The 22,639-nt window shown below is 34.0% G+C and overlaps 1 protein-coding gene across 1 annotated transcript in view; it reads right to left on the reverse strand.

Moving 5' to 3' along the window:
• Positions 1 to 22,250, reverse strand: part of Ube4B (Ubiquitination factor E4B) — a 29,668-nt gene extending 7,418 nt beyond the window's left edge. The window contains exons 1-17 of the mRNA XM_068761626.1: positions 22,043 to 22,250; positions 21,247 to 21,888; positions 20,102 to 20,243; positions 18,469 to 19,037; positions 17,695 to 17,943; positions 16,463 to 16,709; positions 11,867 to 12,040; positions 9,958 to 10,078; positions 8,043 to 8,174; positions 7,251 to 7,529; positions 6,214 to 6,387; positions 4,964 to 5,132; positions 3,816 to 3,911; positions 3,166 to 3,275; positions 2,368 to 2,506; positions 1,191 to 1,304; positions 596 to 716 (exon numbers count right to left, since the gene is read on the reverse strand). Coding sequence (XP_068617727.1) covers positions 596 to 716; positions 1,191 to 1,304; positions 2,368 to 2,506; positions 3,166 to 3,275; positions 3,816 to 3,911; positions 4,964 to 5,132; positions 6,214 to 6,387; positions 7,251 to 7,529; positions 8,043 to 8,174; positions 9,958 to 10,078; positions 11,867 to 12,040; positions 16,463 to 16,709; positions 17,695 to 17,943; positions 18,469 to 19,037; positions 20,102 to 20,243; positions 21,247 to 21,888; positions 22,043 to 22,066 — 3,502 coding nt within the window. The 5' untranslated portion in view covers positions 22,067 to 22,250. The remainder of the gene's footprint in view (positions 1 to 595; positions 717 to 1,190; positions 1,305 to 2,367; positions 2,507 to 3,165; positions 3,276 to 3,815; positions 3,912 to 4,963; positions 5,133 to 6,213; positions 6,388 to 7,250; positions 7,530 to 8,042; positions 8,175 to 9,957; positions 10,079 to 11,866; positions 12,041 to 16,462; positions 16,710 to 17,694; positions 17,944 to 18,468; positions 19,038 to 20,101; positions 20,244 to 21,246; positions 21,889 to 22,042) is intronic.
• Positions 22,251 to 22,639: the final 389 nt, after the last annotated feature.

Raw genomic sequence — 22,639 nt, forward strand, 5'->3', positions numbered from 1 at the left:
GATTGTCACTTAGGCAATTTTTTTATAATTAAAAATTCAATACTATAACAATTCATTCCTAATCACTATTACTCACTACCATAAACATTTTTTTTTGTAATGTTTACAATATTTTTAATACAGTAACTAACTACTGTTCAAGCAATTCAATCCTAAGCTTGATTATCATTTAAACATTCTTCACACAACAACATGATTTCATTAAAAGTTTTAGTTTTATGAACTTCCTGCATATATACACAGTTGCCCACAAAAGGTTTAATTTTATAAAACTTATAGAAAGGTAAAACAAGCTTATTTTTATTTTCGGTGCTACCCTAACATCGCCATTTTTATATACATAGACCATATTGTAAAAAATATGTCGACCATGTACCGTCATCACACTTTCTTTCTACTAAATTCTTCAAGTCTCTTCTCTTTTTGTTATAGAATGCACAAACAGCTCTCTTTTGTGACACAAAAGTTGTACCAATATGTTTTATATTGTATTTTATTTATATTATAACGCTATACAATATGACATAATGGTGTATAACATGATAATATTCATACAGCCTTTCATTTAAAAATAATAAGAAAGCTTGTTACTTACGAGCAATTTGATATGCATTGTCAGCGAGCGCCTTGAAGCGCTCGATTTCAGAAGGCGTCTTGATACAAGACTTGGCCAATCTCACAGCTGCTTCTTCAAATAATGCTTTGCGGAATGATCGCTACCGAGAAATTTAACATATTATTTTTAGCTCAAAATTAATATCGTTATAACGATAACACAACAACAAATCAACTTCTTACAGGGCTTAGATTTTTATCAGTATCTATTTCATAAATACATATGAGATTCATATTTATCTAAAGATGTTTTTCCTTGCTATGAAAAAAGAAAAAAAAAAGACTAAAAATGTACTTTTAAATTTTTTAGAAACCCACCTCTCCGCGCTGTGCCTAGGCGCGGTATAGCGGTTTCGGTGGCGCTATGGTTATTATATTATTATCAATATCATTTGTCAATTAGGAGTACCAAAAGAAGAAAGCGAGCAACAACAATAATTGGGTTTACTACACACTTCGAAAAGAAGAAGACAACCATTGTCGATTGATTATGAATTTAAAAAAAAAACATCATCGGCGGTAATTTGTACTAAGGTGCCAATTTAAAGCATATAATAATATAGTGAGATAGTAACCTCGTCAGCGGCGAGCGCAGCGTGAAACTGCGGCGTGTCGAGGTGTAAATAAATATCTACGAGTTGGCTCAGCAGGCGACGGGGCTCCCATCCATACTTTTCTGGGCGACGGACCTGTATGAAAAATAAATCTTTAAAAAAAAATTGAAAATGTCCTTATTGAAGAAGACTTTTTTTGAATAATTCATTTTTTTAACATTAGATGTAGTAAGCTACCGCCGGCTCGACATGCTGCATGCATGCATGCTCGACTTTCAGCAATAGAAAGTCAACAGTTACTCTTTTTTAAAAAAAAATTAATTTTTGTATAAATTATAATATCAACCATGTAAATAAGTCAACAGAGTTCCACACATTTCGTTCAACTAAAAACTTTCCAATGCTACAAAATTTTAGATTTAAAACTAAGGAAAGAATGGTAATTTGTTGTGGAACTTTATTATATATGAACCCATGAATGATTTGTTAACATTTTGAAGACAAAATTACGGCGTTGTCTTTTTTTGTATTTATAATGTGTCTGTCACTACAACAATACCTCACTTTACGTCGTGGTTACAGTTAAAAAAAAAAACACGAGGCAAAATTAATTAAGATTTTCCATAACAAACCATGTAAAGATAGAAAATAGGTTACGAAAGGATTACGAAAATACTACTTTTTAAAAAGAAAATTGAACAAAGTAACCTTTTAAAAACCTTTAATATATTTACCGTTTTAGTAACCATAAACAACAAAAAAATTTATTATTTTTTTTCAAAAAAGCACAAACACTGCTTTTACTTTCTTATAGAAAAAAAAGACTCAAAACAACGCAACTATCTAAGCAACGACGCAACTTCGAGAAAAAGTAAAACGAAACGACGCAAGGCGAGGTATTGGTATATTTTATGTAGGATTTTAGCGCATAAATAATTTGTTATTAAATAATATACGCCTTAGTATATATTATTTAACGCAACCGATGGAATACTAATTCAATTTTAGTAAAAAAATTCAATAATAATTTGAAAATATGTAAAATATTTAATGTCTTGAATAGTTGTTCTATCACATTTACACACCTGTATATAAGGCGTTAATTGCGTCTTTACATAATGTGTAAAAAGAGTAATTAAGCAAAATCTTCTGGTGGGAATATAATAATATATGACAAAATTAAAAGGTCAAAAATTACCTTAAGATTTTTACACTTGGGCCCGCACAGTTGTTGTAGGTTAAAATTCAGCATAGAAGCGAGTCTGTCAACCAACTCAGCACGTAAAAATGGCTCCTTAATTTCTACCGTCAGATATTCTAGCATGTCCACCGTCTCCCTAAAAATGTTCATAATGTTAAATTAACTTTTTTTGGTTACATTTACTAGGTTTAATTTTACCAATTCGCTGAGCTATGGGAGTTACTGTTACTCCTAATTTGATCCATTAACAAATTTCGGGCATAGTTGCATAATTCTCTCCAAGGCTCGTTGAACCCTTGTCAATGAGAGAAAAAGAGAATTTCATGTGTAATTTATTATTTGCCTAAAATTAATTGAATTTTGCTTTAATTTGTTTATTGATCAGTGTTATTATCATTGCATTTGTAACACCATAAAAAATAAGTAATCATGAAAATCTTAGCAAAATACTTAAAAGCTCTTACAGTTATTTGTAAACAAACTGTACAAAGTGAAATATGTTACATGATATTACTTTTTCTGTTTGAATGCGACAGCACATTAATTTGTGTGCAGGAAGTCCGCAGTAACAGATATTTAACGATAATTAATTTTAATATGTAGTGATCCAAATTCTGGAAACGCTTTTTCTAACTTTATCATTAAGTTATTTATTATTTCTGAAACTATTTATTTTTGAATAGGTCATACCATACATTAATTGAAAGCAAATGAGCTATATATTCATCAGTTTAAATTTTTTTTTACTTGTAATCAATCAGTCATACTATATAGCTCTTGTAACTCTTGTAATACCTGGCAAGTGTGAGGTACGAACGGCACTGGCGCTCGTCTTGAGCGAGCGCCCGGGCGCGGGTTTCGGTGCTGGGTCCACCCTCCTGCGCCTCGTGAATTCGCTTCAGGTACTGCATAACATAAATATTACACTTAAGAATATTTTGCACACTTATTATTCGTTTATATCTACATTACACTTTAATAAGGATAAGCAAGGATAAAATCTGACATGACGGTAATAACGATGTAAGGACGTGTTTACATTGATGGTAAATGTGAATTATACTTTGCCACACTCGTGAATTTTATTAAATTTACTTTTTAATAATGCAGCTGTGTGTAAAGACATCCTTAAATTTCTTTATAGTTTGTTTAGACACACTTAGAAGTAAAGTGTAATGTCTTTTAATAAACAAGTAATATTATTAAGTTTTAATGATAATAATACTAATAAGCGAATATAATCGTCAGTCTCTGTCCCTGGCTTATAAAAAATCCGTTGTGAGAGGCATACCGTAACTGAACAACGGTCAAGGATGCTGCGAAAAATAAAATATTTTGTTTTTATTTTTAATGAAACTAAGTTAATCACTAAGATTATAATATATATCCGTTACAATAGTATTATGTTGACAAATTAAAAAAGATAATAATTAATTTGTACCCACCGTAAGACACTCGTCCAATAGGAATGTTGTGTCATTCATTAACATATTAATGAACTTAACGAACTGTCGGCCTGAGCGAGACTCCTTCACAATAGCCTGCAATTAGTTACTAAAATTACAATAGTTGTGAAAAAAAATTAGGTCATCTGTATATCTAGTATTGAAAAGTTACTTATTTATTTAGAAAAGCATACCAGAAACAGATACATTTAAACGGTACAATTAAACGTAAATACAATTTAAAATTATAGTTAGAAAGGGATAGATTATTGTGCAGATTGGCGTCTTGTCTTCAGTGATTGTTGAATGGTTTGTATTAGTAGATAGTGTAGATAGTGAATATTTATGATGGTCACAATAGGGTCGACATGTTCGAACGAGGAATGAACAACAAATTTAAAAAAAATGGCACCTACACCTGTTTATTTAGTGTGTACAACATTCACATTACTTCAAGTTTACTTTAGATGTTATGGATAATTCTTTGTGCATGCCTTGAAGAGGACAAACTGCTGCTCACGTACTACTTTCTTGTATGGGGGTAGCACCCAATAGAGTTATCCCATCTAGGATCACCGAGATGCCACTTTGAAATCGTAGGCAACATCAAGCGTCAATTGTGAGGAATAAAACATAAAATCGAAAACTAAAATAGTGTTAAGATATTAATAATTATTTAATATATATAATATAATAATAATTAATAAAATAATCAAGGTCAATTTAAACAAGAATAAAAATATAGGATAGCAATAAAAGTAACAGGATAAGGTAATAAAATAAAAATGTTAAGGAGGAACCAAAGATCTATAAACTATGAAAAATATATATTTGAGATATATGAGAAGATGAAAGGCAATGCAAAGAAGGAAATTTAGAATGAATGAGGTTAGATTATGTGACATATGTTAGAAAAGTGAATAAACGATCATGCAAAGACTAGAAAAAGAAAAATGTAAAAGTCCCTATCTCACAATAAGCTAGGGGTGTATGAGGGATATAATAGCCATATAATAATATTACTATTATATACTATATTTTAACCGAATTTTTTAGGTAAATTTGTCAATGCTTCTTTTCGGAATTTGCCAATATATGTTGGGTAGTCTCAACGACAATCATCAGTTATTATACAATATAACACATACTTGCTTGTGGATAGGCCTCTCCCACATGCCCTTCAGTATGATGCTGATGTGGAAGCGGATGGTGAACTTATCATAGAACTCTGTGCTCTGTCCTGTTGTCTCTATATCTGTGTAGAACTTCATTAGGGCGCTTGGCAACGCCGTTTGAGACATCGGGTGGTCCATGAACCTGATACATTAATTGACTGTTTTCAAATAATTTTATATTCCTATTGATGAGATATAATAATACTCATTAAAAGGAGAGAACTAATTGTAACACTAATCTAGATCGGTACAGGATCTTTGATGGGTGTTACGTTTTTGATATCTGTTCCAGAGAATTATTTATTTAAAGATAAATAAATAACTGCACACTAATGACAAAAATAATACAAAAATGATTTAGTTGTATACATCACAAATGCAATGTAATTGATTAGAGTTATATCACTACATATATAACTAGAGTTGTCAGTATCTTTATAATGCTTATGCTATTGTTTGAGGGGTGATAATAAATAATACAAAGTCAAATAATGCGCTCGTCATGGGCCGAATCGAGCTAGGCTCACAGATTATCGTAAATAGATATAAATGACATTTATCGCTAAATCTGTCATAAAATTCGTTAAATACAATTTTTTTTATTAAAAAACGAGAATTGTTCCTAATAAAAAAATAAAAAGGAGGTACATAGCAATAATTTCATTTTATCGTACCATACTAAACACAAAATTAAATGTTTTAATGCTGTAAGATCATCAATCAAACCACAAAAATTGTGTTACGATTATCATTGGTATGCCTTCTATTTGGTTACAAAAACTATTGACATTTCTATGAAGTCCATAGTTTTCAGTGAAAAAAAATAATTATTAGTAATATGTTTATGAACGCATGATTCGAAATTTGAAATGCAGTTTTTTTTAAGTATTAAAATAAATTATAATGACTAGCTGTGCTCCGCCCGCGAGGCTCGTACTGCGTTTTGTGGGATGTAAAATCATAAAATCTATTCTCTGTAATTTTTACTATGGAAAAAAAAATCCTGGCCCAGTATATTACCCATACCTATAAGAGCTTAGTTTCAAAATCTGTGTTTTTTATTGAACTCCTTAATACATCTTGCGGGTGTAATTTCGTAAAATCCTGCCTAAACTCTCTCCTAACTAATCTCTAATTCAAGTCTCTAGGCCTCATAGTTCCCGAGGTATCGTGAGGAGTCAGCGTATAGGTTAAAATCTGTTATATATGTATATAGACATTACCTTTCATAGACATTTTTGAGCTTCAACGGTATGGAGAGGTTGATAACAAACAACACCTCGACAATCTTAGCCATCAGGTACGGGTTCTTTATCAGGCGGGAGTGGCAAATGGCGGTTAATAACCACGTTATTATTGGGTCCTCGATGTAATCTGCGACAATTTGCGGTACGTATCTGCGAAGAACGTAAAGAAAAATCGATCAAAAGATATGGAAAAATAATGTTCACATCTCTGTTAAACAACATTTGCAAATACTCCTATTTAGGACCGTCTTGGTATTGAACAGGAGGCGACCACCGAGGGGCTTTTAGTGTGTAGGAAACATACATTGGACTGTCCTCCCCCAGGGGTTGGGTCTTGAACATTCGTAAGAATTCCCCCCCTCCAAAAATAAATAAGCAATACTACCCCCGTCCCGCCGCGCGCTACCCTAAGGTGTGGTACAGCGATTTCGGTAGCACTATAATACACAAATGTTTGATATTAGCGAAGGAACCAATTGCCAGAAAGTATTATTTGGCCACAAAATCGTATACCTTTTAGAGTTTACAATTTGTTTATTAAGATTCCAAGTAGTTGCCTAAATATGTCTCTAGATTTCGTTAAAAAATCAATTCTTTATTACTTCATAAGGTTATGAGTTATCTTTCAATCAAGACATTTTCTATTAACCGTTTAAAAATTTAAATTGCGTTGTGATAACATCTTTAATACTCGACAATTTGTCTTCTTGGTTAGTGTTTGTTTCGTAATATAACTAGAGAGGTCACAAAAAGAGTGGTGAACGGTCTCATTGTGATTGATGAATCTAGAGAGGACCCTCACAGAGAATATGGCGGGGAATGTGAGATGGCCGCGCAATAAACTTTATATTTCTTCAGTACACAACTAGATAAAAAATTATAAGTACGCACATACATCAGCAAATGGATGTAGGAATATCTATTAAAAAATATATTTCAGGTGACATTTTATGAATGGCCTCTTAATTGCACTGATTCATGGTTAGTTATTTTCGTAAAAAAATCCAACTTACTGTACAGCGAAGAGCATGAAGTCCGCGATGTCCTCCACATACCACTCAGGGGTGGCGCGGAAAGCGTCCGCTAGGGCCCCGCTGCGAACGGTCTCGCCGCCGCTCTCGTTGCCGCTGCCGCTGTCCGGGGCTTCGGGGCTCTCCAGGTCTTGCGCTCTGCCCGCATCTCGCGCCGCCTGAAGCTGCTGGGTCAGCAGGACGCATACCGACGAGTAGAACTGCAGGCTGCGTCGCATCAACTCGCCGTCCAGCAATGCTGTCTCCGCACACTGCTTAGACCTGGTCCCCGTATCAATTTGTGTTACAACACACAATAATACGTCAAGTTTATACACAATGAGCAAAGCGCCGCTTGGTTGTGGAAACCGGCTCTCTAAGGCCAGAAAAGACAACACAAAACTATATAAAAAAACACGACTCTTACATTTGTTCACTGGCTAATATAAGTATAATTTAAGTAAAAGTATGATAATTGTCATTCAGTCACAAATGGACATCTCCAAGGTGGACCACCTTGCTATCGGAAGACTGAATGCAGGCCGCTTCTGCCTATATTCAGCTGTGGGATAAAGGCCTCGTTTCTACGACTAAAATAATAATGATAATCATGACATTGCATTATTATTACTATTATAAATTGTATCTTCATATTTTCAGATTATGAGATTTACATTTTTATTACTTTTAAATTACTATATCGATTTATTTACTTAGAAAGATGACATTTATACTACATAGTAGTGTGTGTGTGTGTGATTGTGTGTATTTATAGTGATCTCGTTAGCAGGTCACCTCTGTAGACGTTTGATCTGCCGCCGCCATCTACGCAGCAGCTCGCGGTTTCGTAGCGCCGTGTAGTTGTTCCGCCACTGAGGCTCTGTGGCCATCAACTCCTCTATCACTTTTTGCAGATCCCGAAATGCTCTGAGGAGAGTTAAAGACCAACATTGAAATAATTATATGATATACAAGATTGTACTGATAAGACCCCATGTGAGTTGAAACTTCTCAACATTAAATGGCTTCCACGTGCGATTGCCAAGAAGTCATCGCGTTACAGGGAGAGAGGGTAGGGAGCTGACAACTTGCATAGTAAGTTTAAGTAGGCCTTCTTGAAATGCACGTGCGTTCACCTTCACCGCTCAGACAGTTCTCTCTAACCAAATTTTAAATGATTTTATAAATGCCGCTTTAGAAGCTTGTCCTAAAAATGAGCAAACATTCGACCTTGATGGCCGTAAATCCTTCTGTAGGCTGAAAAGATTTCGCTGTTATATCTAGTAAGTATTCTAAAGTAAGCGAAACGTTTGGAATAGAAGCCATTTTGAAAGTTACATACATACACTTCGTTTAAAGTATTTTTAAAAAAATAACATATTTCTAAAAAAATTATAGTCTGTGAAAAGTAACTCATTGATGTAAATTGACTGTCAGGAGAACTATTTCAATCGATTCCGTATAAAGACCAGGCTCTCTACCAACGGCTACAACTACAAACTTTCCAGAAGACATACCAGATTTTCTGGCTTATTTAAAAAAAAAATAGTTTTAGATAAGGTGACCATATGCTCATTTTTTCTTCAATAAATATATTGTTAATATTATTAATAGGAATAATTTATGTCAATAATAAAATTTTAAATTTAAGTGATATTGTCTATTATCATTTATATTTTGATTTATCTTTCTAACTCTCATATATATAAGTTATACAACATGTATTACATCATTTTTTAATGATTTATAAATCCATGTACAACGTAACTAGTATATGTGTAACTGTAATACTGATACAATATACAAGTATTTAACATACGATTCAATCATGTAAACAAGACATATGTGAGATACATATATCTTGTAGCTTTACTATGCATAACAATTAATGAGGAAACGTACATATTCGTGCCCGCAATAATCAAATTCCTTCCTCACGTTAAGATCGGTCAGTGTGTATAATATAGCGCTTCCAGATAGACCGCAGTGCAGGCAATAAATTATAAACCAAATAACAATGACGTTAGGATGCTAATTTGTTTGCCAGCGTTATTAAGGTCTATTGTCTGCAACATACTTAAGACAATCGATTTTATTCGATGTATATCGTTGTCATCGACCCATCACTTAAATTGTTACTGCATAACACTGATATTAAACAAAGTAACCTTTTGTGTTATATCTGTGTGATATGAAATTGTGCACATAAGTATCGTTCGCATAAAAATAATAATAATAAATTTTTATTTTTAATACCTTTGCGTAGATATTAAGGGGAGTATGTAATTTCGTTTTTGTCGACATATTTTACAGAAAACGATTGAATTTTACCGCTTCAGCATTAAAAATTTGTATACTAGATAGCAAAAGGTTTTTGATAACGAAGGTAAATATATTGTTGATTAGAAATCAGAACTTGTTAGAAATGTAGAAAGCGACATTACATTACAGTTTCCCCAATTTTTCTTTGTTTTAAGTGTATAATATTAGCTGTCTCCGGCCCGCTTAGCGAACATATTAAACGCTCTCTCAAACCTTCATGCAGGTGGAATTTTTTAAAATCCGTTCTTAGCTGCCGAGACATCGGATTGAGTCAATACATATGGGAAATTTCTAATGTAAGGTTCTTTTGACCAGTTACAAATTTCAGACATAATCTGCATATCTTCTAGAAAATTCTATAAGATTAATTTTAGAAAATAAAGATTACCTTATGCGACGTTGGTGGGTTTGTAAAGCTGGAATCAATGCAACGTGGTGCATGTGCAAAGTGAGGAACCAGCATACCGTCTGGAACTTAGCTTCTGGCCATTTGTGGTTTGGATCTTTACCTGGTTTAGGAACGAAAAAAAAATTATTAGATCACACCCGCACACGATCATACATCATCATCATTTTAGACGTAGCACAATAAGTCCGCTACTGGACCGGTAGGTAGCGGCCTTCAACAGGGTTGTCCGTCCACCTTGTGGATGGACGTCCTATATCGCAGTTGCCGATTCGTGATCTTTACTCCGGAACCTTAAGGACTCAGCGTTCACATTTTATGTAACTCGCACACTACCACAACAACAAGCCAATCTGCTGCTGTGAATGTGATTTTCTCATTCCTAATTAGATCTCGTAAAGAGATTACGAAAACAGCTCTCTCTATAGCCAGCTAAGTGACTGTTAACTTGACAAAATAGTCCTGAGGAGAAAGACCACGTTTTACTGCCGTACAGTGCAGTTCACATACGATACGGTATTAAAAAAACTAATGTATAACTTAGAAACTGAAATAGAGTAGTATACATGGCTAGTGTATTCTATTTATTGTGTCAACGCATAGGTGGGATCTTAGACAAGCGCAATCGTCTATTTAAGATTTATATTGGATATTTCACGTTATTTTTAAATGATTACCAACGTTCGTACATAACGACAAAAGACATATGATCGACAGACAGTCCAACAGTCTATTTTGCTAAAATATTTATATAGATCAGAATAGGCCAGATTGGTTTTACTACTAACATTTAACCCTTGTTTGAATCTCGAATAATGTGATTAGATTTCAAAATTCGTAAATAGTGTTGATACTTGTGAATACATGTTTTCAGTGAAAAACTGTAGAAGCTTTTACTCGTCGAAATAATATCAGGCGGCCCACTAAATTTTGTTATGGGTCTGAATCAACTAGACAAAGCTAGTGTCGCAGTAACAACGTACACCATTGAAACAATTAGGCGATCAGTGTCGGGATTACTGATTAATATAATTGCGCGTGGGACGTCCATTACACCCGTTAAAATTGGTACAAAATAGTGTCGAAGCATGGGCAAACAAACTGTCAAGGTTTTCTCGTGCTAAATATACGTATTTAAATTTCTGTTAATTACATTCACAACACTGTAATCTATCAAAAAACAGGTTCATGTCCACAAAGTTGCTCAACAAACGACGGAGAGAGCTATTCGCAAGATTTCCCTGCTATTATAAATAAAATTAGGAACGAAAAAAGTAAATGACATAGCCCAGCGAATTCGCAAGTTCAAGTGTGGACGTTGGGTCCTTATGGTTCATGGACCAGCAACCGCAGGGTAGGACTTCCACATGCAAGGTGGCTGGACGACCTAGTTAAGATGCGCTTCCAACAGGTCCTATTGGAAATCTATGTGGGAGACCTATGTCTGAAATGATCGGGATGATGATGAAAGTGTAAGTACGTGTTTTTATTGTATTCGATATAGAATGTATAAAATCATTAACAACGTTGACGTAATATCTCAAATAGCGAGTACGAACGTAGTTGATAAAGGCTGCGTAGTTCATAGCGACAACACAATTAATTTGTAATTTTTATATAACAGTCTGCATGGCTATATAAGAATCTCGTGTACCATGTTTTTAAATACTCGAATGTGATGTACGCTAAGTCTCTTGGCACGTAACGGTATAACAGTTTTAACGAAATAATGCTATAGGGAAATCCTAGCACAGATCTTGAAATACATAAGTAAATGTCGTCAAAGAGCCGTGCCTTGGACAACCGAGAAGATATTACTTAGTTAATTAAACACAAGACAACAGGCGTGTATTCCAAAGTTGCCTTTAAATTGCTAACTAATGATACTTACTTAGTGCATCGAGCCACTCTTGCGCTTCTTGCGATGTGAAGTAGAGGCGCGTGTCGTCGTGTATGTCCACCCAGGTGTTAGGTTGGAACGTGTAAAATGGATTCACACGTTCCAGCTTGATACGAACAGACAACAGCTGTAGCACCGAACACACGTTGAGCATGAACCCGTCCCCTGTGGATAATCAATGTTTGTTTATCATAACTCATACACTTTTTCCATCCTTCATTCTCCTCTTTTTCAAAATTTTATGAAATGGTACAGAAACAATGTAAATTTATGCAAAACGACTTAATATTTTGATTAAATGTTAATAATGAATATGACTTTGATAAAAAATTAAAATAGAGTAACATAAAAAAACTAATCTTGCAAATTATTTAATAAAAAATAATTATAAAGTTTAACAAGCTATGCATGTGAATTATCTGTGGATGGACAAATATTATATTTCGTTTTAATAAGTATGGGCCAGTTGATAAAATACGTAGTAATGAAATTTACTAAACAAAACCAATGTACGCATGTATTTTTACACGGGGAGTTAACAAGAAAGAGGCGATTTGTTTATCGTTCTCCGAGCGACGTCGCAAAACCCTCAAACAATAAACATACGCTTCTTACTAAAGAGTCGAATGGAATAACTATCTCGCAAAATAAATAAATTGGAGTAAAGCCAATTGAAGCTAGTGATGTAGACGAGGTGAGCGACATGCAATGAAGTATATAAATCTATTTTTGCACTCATTAAACAACCAATGCCCCTCGGTCTCCGAGATTTAATCAATGCTATCGATGATATCGTATTAGACTCGAGGCAAAATAAATTATTAAAAATATTACGGTTTTGAAAAAGAAAACAACTCATTAAAAAAATATAAGTATTAATTTTAATAAGTATTATATGTAATATATATACTTCTTCATTAGATTCGCTCATTTTGTCTGAAATAATAACAATATCTCTATACCAAATATTACTAAGTTGTTTCATTATTTTTTCAATGTAACCAAAATCAGCCAAATACAAACAGTGCAACCATATAGACTTTATTACAGGTATATACATATATATATATATATATATATATATATATATATATATATATATATATGTGTGTGTATATATATATATGTATATATATATGCGATAAGACTTTCTCAGGCCTAATATGTTTAATGTTTTTATATTATTTGGGCGATTAAACATTGGTTTGTTTTTTAAAATTTACATAACAATTTTTTTTAAATACAAATCTAGATTTGATGTTGTTAGAAAACTTCCAAAAAATGGCAATTCACTTTGTTTTATACATGAGAGAAACACCAAAGGTGTCGTGAAAGACGATCCTGAACTCGTTTAAAACTTCTACAAAACAACAGGCAAGAGCATTACGTAACAAATGATACGAATTTCATCAACTTTCATTTATGTTAAAGTTTCAAACAATACATAACAGATTTTGTCAACGCAATTTTTTTAATTAATATATGAATTGAATAATTATGCCATAAAAATTAATTTAAAAGAAAATTGCAATTTCTTTCATGACATAAAATATTACAAGGGTTTTTAAAGTAATGTATAGATGAAATTAAATAAAATTTAAAAAATAAACATTAAACTGAAAACACATACAAAAACAGATTTTACAAATTTTTAATTTTAACATAATTTTGAATTCGCTAGAAAATCGTCGAATCAAACCTGGCTGGGCAGCGTTCGCTAAAGTAAGAAACAACTCGTCCAAAATCACTTGCACTGAGTTTATTGACAAACTCATAGTAGCTCAATGAGTCATAGGAACGAGGAGATCTGTGGACCCACAATAGTAACCAACATAGCCAAGAGGATCGGCATATTGAAGTGGCAGCGCAGCGGGTAAGGCTAGGGGCTCTGAAGTACCCAAGGTCGGCAAGTAACCAAGGACCGGCTAGCACAGCGTAGGACGTCCAAGTAGGACAAGTAGACAAGTTGTCGGAAGACCCCGGATACAGGCCTCTTTCACCCGGTCCTGTTGAAAATCTATGGGGGCCTATGTTCAACATTGAATATCCTATGGTTTAAATGATGAAGACGATGAGAGTGCGTTAAGTAATTTTTTTAACATTGATAATTGCCTAATGGATTTCAGAGGTTCAACGGATTCGAGGTTCTGTTTCATTAGATATTACACCAGAAGGCTGTCCAGCTATTATGTCGCTTAGGAGGCTCGCAAAGAGGCCAATCACCAATTATCATTTCCATTTCAGGTTGCTCGAGATTTACGAACCTCGGTGGCTAATATAAAATTGTAGATGTATACCACTGAAAGGTAATATCCTGAATACTTAAGTAATTTATATACTTATTTAGTTACTATATCATATTCACTGCAGTCGTAATACATTCATAATTGGGTATAGACCTCCAATATAAAATTCCAATTGGACCGGTTGCGATATGATGCAGACTACATCCAGCATCTTTCGACAATTTTAACAAAGGTCTTGTAGGTTGGATCTTGTGGCCTTTTCCAGGTGTCCAATCCTGAAGGTTCTAACGCAAACGCAAGCCCAGCAGTTTCTTCTGCGCACTATTGCTTGGCTAATGCAGTTTAACTTGCCAATTTTCTGTGCTATATCAATTACTTTCATTCGTATACGTATCTCCTTATTTCTAATTTGATCGTTCGAAATTTCGAAAAAAGCCATGGCTCTCTCTGTACGCTTGGGGCCCAAAATAAAGAGACAACGTTTTGTTACGCCAGCGTGTTTCAGCGTGCATACCCCATGCATGCATATTAGTCTGTTGGTTCCAAATCGAATGATTGCTATTACATTTTAATAAAAAATAACGTTTTGCGGTCTAAGATTCATAACATGTAAAGCTTGCTAAACTAACCTATCTTAAAAATATACTAAATAATGTGCGCACGAGTTATATTTGGATAGAAAAAAGGTTAACAAGTAACATATAAATATTGATGTCCATAAATGTAAACAAAAACATTATTGCTGGTAACGAGCCAAGGGAGTCAGTGTTGACGACAAAAGTCATTTATAAACAACTGTTTTACAACTGAACGGATAAAATGGACGCCAGTCACCGAACATATTTTAATAAATACTGTAATGGGAGATATAAATCGGCAAATTGCACGTATTATGTTTTACCACCAGCCTAGCTTACCAGTCCACTCGGGTCAAGCCAAAATAAGGAAATCAATTATTTTTATAAATTGAGATTTATATTTTAAAGTATATAAAATGCGGTTATTTATATATGAAATAAAAATTAGTAAATTTTACCGTATAGCTTTAGCGATATATCGAACGAACTGACAACTAAAAGTTTTAATTCCATTTGAAAATCACGGCGTCCAGTTGGACAAGAGAGCCACGCGTTCCTCTTCTATGTGTGTTTTGTTTGATAAATGCAATATGTGGCTTATGGAAAAAGTTTCCAAAGGACTAACTATACGCGACTCGCGGGATACACCCATGGCTAAAATGATTGAGTGAGCCGCGTGGCCTATATGGAAATAATAGATTTTTAACATAGCGTCCCACGTGTTAAAACAGACTAGGCTATATTGCGAATAAAAAATAAATAAAAATGCATGGTAGCACAGTCTATAAAAATTAAAAAAAATATTCGTATATTATAGAGCAGCGAGATGAATTTTCAAAGTTCTATTTTAGTACGTGGAGGTTAATGACAAGCTGCATACTACAAATTTGGCTACATTTAAATAGTACTTATAAATGGCGGCATACACTATTTTTCAAGTTTCAATGAATAGTCATTGATAAAACAATTAGCAAATACTTTTTTATACTTTATTTACCTGACGTAATAGATAGGCAAACATTCAAACTAGATAAGTCCAATATTGCAAAAGAGATCCATCGTCGAGTCCAACTCGGCTATCCAGCGCCTTAAGATGAAGGTCTTCGAACAATGTGTCCAATGATAACTTAAGGCGGTAAAACCTAGCCTCATACATATATACTTGACAAGTTCAAGGTCGCTCGACGAGTTATACATTGTATCAGGAATTAGGAAATGACTTGAACGAAAGCGACAGTAATAGCAAACCGGATTGGCACGATATAGTGACAGTGGGCAATTCACATAGCGCTTAGAACAGATGGGCGCTGTGGCCTAAAAGTGAAGACCATTGACCTGTATGTGCAGAGGACATCTACCGATAAGGTGGACAGACGACCTTGTTAAGCTCATCGGCAGACGCTGGATATTGGCGTCTCCAAATTGGCCCTATTGGAAGTTTATGAAGAGGCCTATGCCGAGTGTTGGACGTCTTGCTGTTAAAATGATAATGAATTTAATTTATTCATTGCATAGCAATAATAATCTAATGATAAGTTTATATGAGCCTATCGTTTGTTAGGTACGGACACGTTCTCTTTGCTGTCTTTTTAATCATCTGTCTTTTTCACTCACAAAAATGCGGTTGCCAGGCGAATAAAATAATTAAAACATTCAGTACAGAAAAAAAATATTGGTATTTTTAGACTAATAACTCTTATCAACTATCAAGTATAGATAAATGCTATAAATAGATAAATAACTAGGTTGTATTAGTTACTTACCAGCAAGTGACCGCTCGTCAGTGCGAAACCGGACTCTATGCTCATTCCTTTGCAACAGTTCTGCAAAGTATGTCAGGAAGGGTTCCCTCGCTTCTGGGCAGAGAAGTATATTGTGGCAAATAGTGTGCAAAGTATTCCTGCTGGCTTCCACTTCCCGCTGCAGGGCAAATGCGAGGCTTCGGTCTCCTGTTCCAGTTGCGAACAGGCGCTCCGCTAATCGCGGATTCTCCTCCGCAAAGAGTGATGTCTGTGATGAAATTACAATAATTAGAAACACTTTTATTTACTAAATGTTTTATATTTCTGGATGTGTTCTTTACTCTCATCATTAACATCATGTCAGCCGGTAGATGCTTACTGTAATACTTACTCCATACTGATAGTCCAACCCCAATGATTGGTCTTACATTGCCTGCATCCAGTGATAGCGGGGGCCTATCTACATGCCACTTTAGCATAATACAGCGGCATCGGTTGGTTGCACGAGCGATGTGCTTCAGATGAGCAATTCTTCGAGCAACATCGGTGACCTCGGTGCTTTCGGGAATCATCCCATTTTAAATATCCATCTCACAGAAGTTCTTTCCTCTCAGTTGCTGGAAACCGTGGAAGCGCGCGCGGTGACAGAGATATGGCTAGAAGATGGTGGTAACCTATTTTTCGTGCGGTCAACTATAACGTACTGTCAGCCACCATAATGAATGAGTGTACGAGATGAGAAAGAGAAAGGGAAAAAGAGAAGGTAAACGCATCATCTGGGCACTTATACAGAGGTTATATTTATATGTGTAAATTGTAATAGTAAAATTAAGTATCAAATAAGTTCATCATCTGTCAATTATTGTTTGATACACCCTATTCAAAAATCGATGTTTTCCGAAATATTAAATAACGTAATCATAATATATAAAAAACAAAAAGCAATTTCAAAATTCGAAATACTACATATTAATTATTTTTTTCTATCTATTCCTGCTGCTTAATAATGCTAGAATTTATTGTTTTGTCGCGTTGCAATCGTTTCAGAGTGATCACTTAGTAACAGGTGGTTGGAAATAGGTGTAAAAGCTTTAAAGTAAAACCTTTTAATAAATATACTATGTATTCTCCCTGCATTTGAAGCTTTTCCATCTATAACCAACAACCTCATAGATAGTTTTATATTGATTTTAATAAGTATCTAAAATAGCAATTATTATGTGTATACGATAATATTTAAATCGAAAACTCACAGCGAAGAATGGTCCCAGAAAACTCGCTCTTGCGATTTCTCGTCCCGGAGCTGTGGTAACAGGAGCTGGACACAGGCTCGGTAGGCGGGCGATTAGAGCGCATATCGGACGAAGAGCATGTCTAGGGCCCGCGCGCAACTCGCACAGCGACCGCAGCGCCCGCAAAGCAGGCCCGTGCCCTCTCCCATCCAATGGTGACACGCTGCGACGCATCTCTTCCCTTATGCCCATTAAAAGTGGCACAAAAACCTAAATAATATATTAACATTATCATATAAACAACAGGACATCCACAGCTGGACAAAGTTAGTTGTTGTTAGATACAAACATAAGGTATGCAGTACATAAGGAACAACAATAAAAGCGCATATATTTTTGAAAGTTGTAGCCGACAAGTAGGTCGGCAAAATGTTTCAAATGTCATTTTATGACTGATATAATACACCAGAATATTTACATGTGCATATAAATTTCATACAGGATTCTTGCCACTGTCACCGTTTGCGTCAGATGCCTCTACTTCATAAAATATTCTTGTATTAAAAATTTTAAATCATGACATGTTTACTCCTCTTGGGCTACACCGCACAAGAATATACTTGTAGTGTTACCATAGTTTAGCTAACAATAATCAAAATGATCACATTGTAAGCCACTTAATGTGTTCAGAACGAGATTTACTGTGAAAGCAACTGATGTGAAAATTTGATAAATTTTCCAGAGTGGATAAACAAAACCTTATACTGAACTTAATACATTAAAAAAAAAATTTACCTCCTCAAAAGCCTCTTGATCCAGATATGTTGCCAGAAGTAATTCAGGAATTAGGCCAAGTGGGCTTCTTCCAAATAAAATATAAGGAAGCAAAGGAGATTTTCTACTTTTCTTCAAATTGAATTTTCCCCGCAACATTAGCACCAAATGGTTAACTATTAAAGTTCTTAAATTTTGTAATAAATCACTTAATGGCGGTTCTGAGCTTTTCTTTGGATGTTCCCTTTCATATAGATTGATATTATTATAAAATCTTAATAGATAGCTAGCAGCTAGGCCTTGTTTCAGTACAGGCTTAGGTGAAGACAAGGTGGGTGCAGGACATTCTGCTTTATCTGTATTTGCATCTGTTTCAGAGCCAAGAGGCACACTTGTCAAAACATCATCACTACAATCTTCGCTTCGTTTTTTTGATGTTTCACTTATTGCTATCAGTGTCTGGTTTAATGGATCAGAACCATCCTCAATTTGAGATATAACATCCATGAGAGCCTCTGAAGCCAATTCTTCTAAACTTAGTTTAGGATTGTCAAGTAAATTTGCAGCTACTGTTGGTACAAATATTCCTCCTGCAATATATTTAAGTAATTAATAAAGATACATCTAACAATTAAATGTAACCTTAAATGTATTCGTGGATATGTTTTCTGTGCATTAAATATAGAATAACATAACATTTACGTGAATTCTTAACATAGAAATTTTTCTTATTAATATGAAAGTGAAAGCTTATTGGAAATATACTTAAACTTTTTAAATTTCAAAATCTCATGTCTTACACAGTCAGAACTTGTGTTTACTTATTGTAAATGGACTAACTTATTTTGTGTTGTCATTATGTTAATTAATTATTAAGAATCCTCATTGTAATTAGCTTAGCTTAATCATGAGTAATTTACATTCAATAGTAAGTGTTAAAACAATTTTGTAACAATAAATAATTTCCTGATGATCTTAAATATTCAAATATGTGGTTTGTTTTGTTCCAGAATTTACTTACGCCATAAAGTAGTGTTGATATTCCACATATCACCAAATTTTCCAACATAGCCTATTATCATATATGTTTTTACAATCATCATCATTTCAGTTGTAAGACATTTACTACTGGAAATGGCCATTCCCATAGGTTTCCAATAAGATTCATGTGAAGTAGTCTGCATCCAGGGTGCAATACGTTTGAATATTAAATAGCATACTTTTATCCATAAATTATAATACATTTGAAGATATATCTTCTGTGCATAATAAATATTTATATGATATGCTTTACATAGGAATAAACCTTATTAATAATAAGATGAAGGAGTACTAATACTGATGTTTTGACAATGCATTTTTTATGTATATAAATATGTACATACACACATATATGTACATAAATTGTTTTTATGTATGTAGATATAAAGTGTCATTGGAATGTTGTTTCACAACACTACAATGAAATGAAAACGCAATGTTACACATGTCCTTCTCCAAAACCTAAGTAGTGCCTTGTTGTTAAAGAAAAGGCATTTCTATCACTCATTTTTGGATATTGATAATAGTGATATAAGATAAAACAAACTACAACTACAGAATTTAGTAGGGTAATGTAAGTTGAGTTTAAGTTATAACTTATTCCTTCACTCACCAACACTGTCTTCTGACCAGGATACCTGAAGAATTTTTGAAACAATATGACGGAGTTGTTCCTCTGTTAGCTCCGTGCAACTCACTGTCCGTGATCTGTGAATCTTTCTTGCTGGAGATAGTGATAGCTCATTATCTTCTACCTGTTGCAATAATCATTGAATATTATATAGTATGTTCAGTGTTATTAGATACAGAATAGCTTTAAAGGAAGTAAATGTATGTATAATTTTCTTTCAATGTATGATACACCCCATCCAAAAAAAATGGTTTCATAATCAATGTATAACATAATGATATATATATAAATATGTGTTTTTAAAACCAATTACCTGTATAAAAAATTAATCATGTTTTAATATCTGACTCTCCTGACTTTTTGCCGCTAAAGTTATTGCCATGTCACATTTTTATTGGAAAAAAATAATTTACATAACATATTTTAGAGTGCTCACTTTATAAATGGTGATTAGTCATAGGTGTAAAACTCTAAAACCCTTTTTCTGATAAATAAGTTATACATTTACACCTACACCTTTAAACCTTTTATATGTACAACCAATTATCCTGTAGAATGTACATTAATTGACTCAAAGGGTATTTTACATTTACGGCTGGCAAGTTAACAGAATATTTTTTTTGTTTGATGAATGAACAAAAAATATAAATATAAATAGTTAATTTTTAATGCTATCACAATGTATCTAGGCATGTATCCTGCTCATTTAGTTATAAAATTTACAGCCTACCTAAAACAATGCAGGACACAGGGTTTAGTAGGGAAACCCACACAGCAATATTGTTCTCACTGAATGTTACACTAAATAGTATTATTAACCTTAACTCTGATGACTCTAGCTAGATAGCTACATATAACAGTGTTCAAGATTGAACACTGTTATATGCCGTCTCTTTAGAGTGGCTCCTGCGACAATTTTATTACTGTTTTAAAATTATTTTCTGCAATCACTAATTCTTAAGAAAAATTACTAACAAAATCATTTTTTTATACTCAGAAAAAGGGCACTGATTCATTGTGAGTGACTCAAAGAATACTGTGTGTTATTAATAGAAAACAATCATCATGTCAATATTATATATAAATAATTATATTTAACATAGAAAATAATACAAACAAGTTATTACCTCCATTGGTTCTTGTTGTGACTGTTCTGACTGTGAATTTCTTTCTGACACATCGTCAACTTCCATGGAAAGAGAACGACGCGAACATGTTGGTGAACCAATACTAGTTCGCTGTCGTACTGGAGGAGGTTCTACAAATTGTGGTGGAGATATAGACCTTGAGGTGCTGTCTTCACGTGTTGATCCCCCTTCTGAACCACCAACTGTTGACTGGGGCAAACTACCAACATGCACAGATCCACAACTTAACAATGCTTCATCACCCATGGAGTCAAAGCTATTATATTGTCTAGTTTGAGAGAGATCAGTCATCTTTGTGTCTGGCATTTCATCCAGCAAATTATTGTTAGTTTTTTCAGTTACAATCAATCCATCAGCTGGTATTTTATTTTGATCAGTCACATCATTGTTACTTACACCATCTGAAAAATTAGTCTCCTTGTTTGTATTACCACTATCAGACGATGTATTTGATTCTGAAGAACCTCTTGGTGATGGTGACAGACGAGAAGGTGGTTGTTGAATATTCATAATGTCTATAGAAGGCAAAGACGCCCCTGGGGTAACTGGCGGACTACTTGTAGCAGGTACTGAAGCAGCACCACCTAGAGCAGCTAACCGCGCTAACCGACGACGCCGTATCTGCAACCAAGAAAGTGGTATCTTGCAGCACGTGTAAATCTTTCACGCACACCAATATTAAACATCGCCACACAAACGCTTTGTTTTGTTACGAAATTAGATTGGCCATACGCACTACGCCAAGGTCTGTAAACAAAATAAATATTCATCTTACCTCCTCTTGACTCAATTCACTCATGATGTATGTTATTTCTTTACGTAAAGGCAATAACTAATATAATCACTTCACAATTTATGCCTGATAAAAGCTCGACAAAAAAGAACAACGGAGCAAAGCACTCAACGTCAAGCAGTCAGTCACCTCTTTGGCTCAGCTGAGTCGAATGGTTATTTGACGTTTGTACTTGATGTAGATGACGAGAAAGTATTGAAAATACACGCGTCATCCTCGTACCGATGATATTATTTCCAAACAGTCTGAGATTAATTATCTGTTTAGATTTTAATGTAGTTATTATAACTGGCAACAAAACATAGTTTGCGTAAAGGCAAACATAAATAGTCAGCTTTTTACTGCCACAAAATAAGTTATTTTCAATTCACTTTGTCATTATAACAAAATAATATAAGTGTACCGAATTAAGTTCCCATCAAAATAACACGTACGTAATAAATTAATATACACATTCAACAGCAGTGAATTTTGAGATAAAGCAAAGCAAAAACCTTTTACTCACGGCTATTATAAATTTTCGTGAATATTTCACTTTTAATAATAAATGTTTATTAAAAAATAATTTATAATTGATGT

This window comes from Battus philenor, unplaced genomic scaffold, assembly GCF_028537555.1.
Source record: "Battus philenor isolate CCGP_79_NKW_IND1 unplaced genomic scaffold, ilBatPhil1.0.hap1 SCAF_15, whole genome shotgun sequence".
NCBI lineage: Eukaryota > Metazoa > Arthropoda > Insecta > Lepidoptera > Papilionidae > Battus > Battus philenor.